At 51.4% G+C, this 5,822-nt stretch overlaps 1 protein-coding gene across 1 annotated transcript; it reads right to left on the reverse strand.

Annotated features, from left to right (window-relative positions):
• Positions 1-1,418: 1,418 nt before the first annotated feature.
• On the reverse strand, positions 1,419-5,822 carry LOC104393079 (perilipin-3-like). Its single transcript, XM_010002541.1, has 8 exons — positions 5,763-5,822; positions 5,087-5,282; positions 4,379-4,461; positions 3,196-4,051; positions 2,989-3,081; positions 2,374-2,573; positions 2,072-2,200; positions 1,419-1,979 (listed from the first exon to the last, which is right to left on the reverse strand). The coding sequence occupies exons 1-8, from the start codon at positions 5,820-5,822 to the stop codon at positions 1,419-1,421; spliced, it is 2,178 nt and encodes a 725-aa protein (XP_010000843.1).

The following is a 5,822-nucleotide window of genomic DNA, read 5'->3' on the forward strand; positions in this document are numbered from 1 at the left end:
GGCGGAGCGGGGCACGGCCGGGGCGGAGCGGGGCCAGGGCAGCCCGGAGCGAGCCCGGGGGTACCCGGGGGTACGAGCATCCCGAGCGGACCGGCCCGGGGGAGCTGCCATCAGCCCCCCGGGGGAAGGGGCCCGGCGCCGGGGGGGGAAGGCAGCGGAGCGTCAGTCCCGGTGCTGCGGGGCCGGTGCGCGGGGTTAGGGCTCGGTGCGGGAAGAGACGTTTCCCTCTAGCGAGAGGCTGTTGGCAGTACCCTTGGGAAGGGTCAGGATCCCGGGAGCAGGGGTAGTGCGGGGACAGCAGGAGCGGGGCAGGTGCAGCTGAACCTCAGCGGCGCAGCAGAAGCCTCAGGGACAAACCAGGGAAGATACTTTTCTCCTTAAGACTGAGACAAAACTTCGGAATTGCTAAAAACTTAACTTTTTATTCCCTCCAGCAAGGGAATGTGCTTGAAGGTACAAGGCAAGGATGTGGTTGAAGTGCAGGCTTCTTACCCACCCAGGCAGAGGGAAGAACATAAATGCTGCAGGTTCAGACAGAGACAGGACACAGGTATTTGGGGCACACTTTATTCTGAAGTCTGCTTGTCATCATTCCAGCCTTAGCCCAGGGACTGGGCCAGGAAACAAATCACCAAAATAAGTTACATTAGAAACTGTTAAAGCATTTATTTTTTACTGGGAAAATAACCAGCACCTACCTCCCCTGCTTTAATAACAGGATATCCCACCAGCATGGCAGGGTGACTCCTGGCTGCCTCCTTTGCCAGCTTCTTAATGCTTCAAAAGGTTTCATGCATGGAGTTACAGAAGATCCCTGAAGTTATTTATGTGACTAGGAAAGAGATTCCCACTGCAAATCAGCATGCTGAAAAGAAAACCCCACCTTGCTAAATGCTCCTCTCTAAAAGAAAGTGTTTGGCTGGTCCCTAAAGAGAAGTCTCTTGTTGAGGAGCAGCCTCTTGCCCCCAGCTGTTCCCCAGTCTGCTCTGGAAGCACAAAGGGCAGGAAGGAAGTGGTCTTAGTCACAATTTTTAAACTTGTAGAAGGAGGGAAACAGTATCAAAGATCAAACATATCATCCTCTCAAGAACCCTGCAGCTTGGGTGAATTAAAAACAAAGCCAATATTAAAAATAAGTTGAGACCTTTTCTCTCTCACAACTTGTCTCTGCCATTCATGCATACTGACTTAGAAAGCTGAAGTGCAGGTCCCCATCTTGCCTTTCAGGGCAGCAGCATGAGTTAAAAAATAGGAAATCAAGATACAGAATCACCCCAGCTTGGTTATCAAGTCTCCTTGCAAAGGAAGCTCAGCCTGGGACAGGGGGAGAGCAGGGGGCACTCTTGGTGCAATTAGCAGCTGGACACAATTAAAAGATGAAGCTCTGTTCTAGCCAGGGCCAGAAGAGCTGGAGTTGTTCAGAGCTCTTCCTCTGGTATGGTCGTTGTTATCTCCTCTGCAGCCAGTGCCACCTCTGTGACTTCCTCTGCCTTCTCCTGCAGCTTCTCTAGCACTTCAAACCATTCCTCTAGGATTCTTTTTGCTGCCTTTGGTTTTTTGGGTGTCTCAGCCACCTCCTTTGGTGATGTAGCCTTTTCCAACATGGCTGATTTTGTATCAGTCACCCTTTCTTTCTTCTTCTCCTTTCTGCCACCCTGTGACACTTCAGCCATTGCCCTGAAGGGACCCACCAGCCAGTCTGGAGGGGTGTTCTGAGTTACATACTCAAACAGGTCATCTAGGCACCTCCAGGCTTCTGCCACACAGTCCTGGCTCTGGGTCAGGGTGGTGCTGGAGAGGTCCTGGAAAGACATAGCATTGGAAAAAGACCTATGGAGCTTATGAATACTTCGAGTGGCCTGATATACAGCTTCTTGGATGTGGCTGGGGAGGCCTTGGGTGCTGGCCTTCAGGTTCTCATAGACAGGCTGTAGCTGCCGGGTGATGATGCGCAGCATAGCTAGAGCCCGTGGCTCTACCTGCTGGGAAAGAGACAGAGCTCAGTTACCAGAGCAGATGAGCTGGGCACCAGCCACCAGAGGCCTGACTGAATACACCCTTCTAGGGGTACCTCTACTTCGGAGGCAGTTTTGACTTGGTTTCCTTTGGGTTGGGTCAGGCTCCAGTCCACCCACAGCCGATGCAGCTTCTCCTGCCCATCCAGAAGCTTCTCGCCAACCTCTTGTTTCACAGATTCAATCTGATGGGAAAAATGACAGGGAGAGCTTGTACTGCAAGCACACACACTCAGGGAAGCCCAGGGAGGGATCCAAGGTGCCAGGCAGCTGGTGCAGGATGGAGAAAGAGCTTGCATCTGGATAGTAGGGCAGGAAGGTGACAGGCAGGAGGAAAAAGCAGAAAGCATGTTTGTACCAGTTCTATGGCCAGCTGGAGTCGTGAGAGAGTGTCCTGGGTGCTTTTCCTGAGGCGCTGCAGTTTGCAGAGGGAGTGCTGGAGGGCTCGGCGCCGCGCTTGGCCAGAGAGGGAGCCCAAGCGCACGAAGTAGCTCTTCTGCTGCTTCTGCTCCTCCACAGAAGCCATGCCAGGTCCCTCCACAGCAGTGGCCAGTTTACCTGGAGGAGACAAGAACAGAGATGCAGCTGTGCTGCACTCCCCAGCTGGGAGTGGGGGGAAGAGGGAAGGTCACCCATTGAAAGACACGAAGGCTGGAGGTTGCTGGGTAAGCAGGAGAGGTTTGAAGTTGCTCAGAGGTGGAAGGGAGGCTGGTCCCTGCTCAGGTGTGTTCTTCAGATAAACAGACTTGACAGGCTGATCATGCACCCCTGTGTTTATTTGCCTTGAGGCTGATGGGCAAGTGCTTAAACTCTGTCCCATACCATGTGGCCAGTCAGTGTTGACAAAGAGCCATCTTGGTGACACATCAGAGCTACCTGTCTACTTCAGAAGAGGAGTCTTGCAGTGTCAGGTGCTCTCTGGTCATGTGGGAAAGGAGCTGCATTCACAAGCGCCAGCTAAGCACTTTCTCACCTAGTTCCTCCTCTGCCATGGGCAGGTAATGATCCACCAGATCTTCTGACATTCCCAGGACAGATTCTGCTCCACCTGCCACTGCTTGGCTCACTGCTTTGGCTTTGCTGATGCTGTTGGTCACCATTGAATTAGTCTTCTCCACACCCTCCTGGATAGCCTCCTTGCTCTGCTCCAAGGCTGTGTTTATTTTGCTGGTTATGGTGCCATAGGCAGCATCCAGAGCTGTGTTGACTGTAGAAGTGACCACTGATTTGGTCTTCTCAACACTATCCTGAACAGCCCCTTTGGTTAGGTCCACTGCCTCAGTCACCTTGTTAGTCACCAGGTCCTTGGCACCCTGGGCAGCCTCCACTGCATTGACAATAGTAGAAACAACTGTAGACTTGGTCAGCTCAACACTGTCCTCCACCATGTGTTTAGTCAGGTCCACTGCCTCAGTCACCTTGTTAGTCACCAGGTCCTTGGCACCCTGGGCAGCCTCCACTGCATTGACAATAGTAGAAACAACTGTAGACTTGGTCAGCTCAACACTGTCCTCCACCATGTGTTTAGTCAGGTCCACTGCCTCAGTCACCTTGTTAGTCACCAGGTCCTTGGCACCCTGGGCAGCCTCCACTGCATTGACAATAGTAGAAACAACTGTAGACTTGGTCAGCTCAACACTGTCCTCCACCATGTGTTTAGTCAGGTCCACTGCCTCAGTCACCTTGTTAGTCACCAGGTCCTTGGCACCCTGGGCAGCCTCCACTGCATTGACAATAGTAGAAACAACTGTAGACTTGGTCAGCTCAACACTGTCCTCCACCATGTGTTTAGTCAGGTCCACTGCCTCAGTCACCTTGTTAGTCACCAGGTCCTTGGCACCCTGGGCAGCCTCCACAGCACTATTAACAGTGGAGGTAACCACTGACTTAGTCAACTTGACACTGTCCCCAACAACATTTTTGGTGAGGCCCACAGCTTCAGTCACTTTGTCAGCCATTGCTTCTTTTGCCTCACAGGCAGCATCCATAGCAGACATCACTTTGGTGGAAACCAGCTGCTTGGTGTCTGAGAGGACCTACAACAGGGACAGGCAGAGAGAGAGATTTTATTTTTTCTGAAACAGGTTTTCCCTCCCTGAAGTAGCTTTTCTATCTGACTAGGTTGTGTTTGCAGTCTTGTGGGAGAGCTGGAGAAGCCAGTACACCTCTCTTTACAGGGACATGTTGATTTCCACATGCTGAAGGCCCATCTCCAGCTTCCATCAGTGTCTCCTCTAGTCCATTCCAAGGACTGACCTGACAAAGCAATGCTCCTGAAGTTTATTTCCCTTTACTCTTCTGTACCTACAACCATCCCATCAAGCAAGAGATCAAGCCATGGCTTCTCCAGGAAAAGCCTTTACCTTTTCTGCTGGTTGTTGAAGAAAAGACAAGTTCTCCTCCAGTTGATCCAGCCCTTTGCAGGCATATTCATTTACAAGTGCAACTATAAAAGACAAGTACCAGTTTATTATTCTGTTTGGAGAGGGGTTTTTTGACCCTACAATGGCCAATTCAGGACAAACTCATGAAGGAAAGCCTACAGGAAAAAAAATCCCTATTCTGGGGTGGGGTGTGTGGTGTTCTGTTAAATCAGGAACAAACCCTCCAATCTGGCAGGTTCCATAGTTTCCATTTTGCCTTCCCAGCTCCCACCTGGTGGCAGCACATCGCTCCAACTGGAGCATTATACTTGGCCCTGTTGGGTGGGACAGTGAAAGAGTTGGGAAGTGTTGGGAGGAGGCAGAGTGAGATATATCCAAGATGGACACTGCTGCTACCTTTTGAGATGCTCATAACCTGGAGTGAGAGAGACACAGCAGGGAGGTTTTGCTTAATGGCTCAAAGAAAGCAGAAGACAGACCAGACTTCGATTCTGCTTGGGACAGCTTCATGTTCATGAAATTCAGGGGGCTCACTGGGCAGCTGGGAGCATCTAAGCAGAAGACTCAGAGCTACAATGAACTAGAACAATGTGCTGCAGGGGATGGAGATCACCCAACAGGCACAGGAAACCCCCCACCCCACCTGTTCCTCCATGTAGGAAAGGCCCCTCCAGCCTCTTCACTTACTTTGTGGCTCAAGTTGGTTCAGGATGGGCTGTGCCCCACCAACCACACTGCCAACTGCCACAGCAGCCACAGTCTCAGCCACGTTGCAGACACCACTGAGGCAAGGATGGGTCTCCTTGGTGTAGTTGTAGGCAGATGAAACCAGGTTGAAAGCAGAGTTTAGCAAGGGTAAGCTGGTGACCCGGTCAACAGCACTCTGAAACTCAAGAGAAATGTGACATTGGAGACCCAGTATGGTCTGGTGAGTCAGTACAAGCTGTGAGTGCATCCAGAAAGGTCCTAAGGGGACACCCAGTCCATCTCCTCATCCTTAAACCTAGAGTTGATGGGGGTCATCTGAAGACTACTAGCAAGTCAGCAACAACCAGGGTTAAAAGTCTGAGCTCTGGGCTCCTGAATCCCAAGCCACACTGGGTTTCAGCACGAAGCCCAGATGGGAGGTTGGACCTGGAACAGCTCATGTTTCAGAATCACTGGCATTACTTGAGCCAGCCCTGAAGTCTTCCCTTGAGCAAAAAGAGTTTGAGTTTAGATTTATCCACAACTTCATACAGTGAATCTTCCTGGTACCCCCAGCTTGGTTCTATGCTGCAGACCCAGGTGTTACCAACCAGTGTGTCTGTGAGCAGGTAGTTTAATGGTTGCATGGTAAAGTACCAGCTGCCCTGGCACCTACCGCTTGCTGCTGCTCCTCAGCCTTCAGCAGGTTTTTCTTTGTGGTCTTTTCTGATGCCAT

The sequence above is a fragment of the Chaetura pelagica genome, unplaced genomic scaffold, assembly GCF_000747805.2.
Source record: "Chaetura pelagica isolate M959 unplaced genomic scaffold, ChaPel_1.0 scaffold1081, whole genome shotgun sequence".
In the NCBI taxonomy this organism is placed as follows: domain Eukaryota; kingdom Metazoa; phylum Chordata; class Aves; order Apodiformes; family Apodidae; genus Chaetura; species Chaetura pelagica.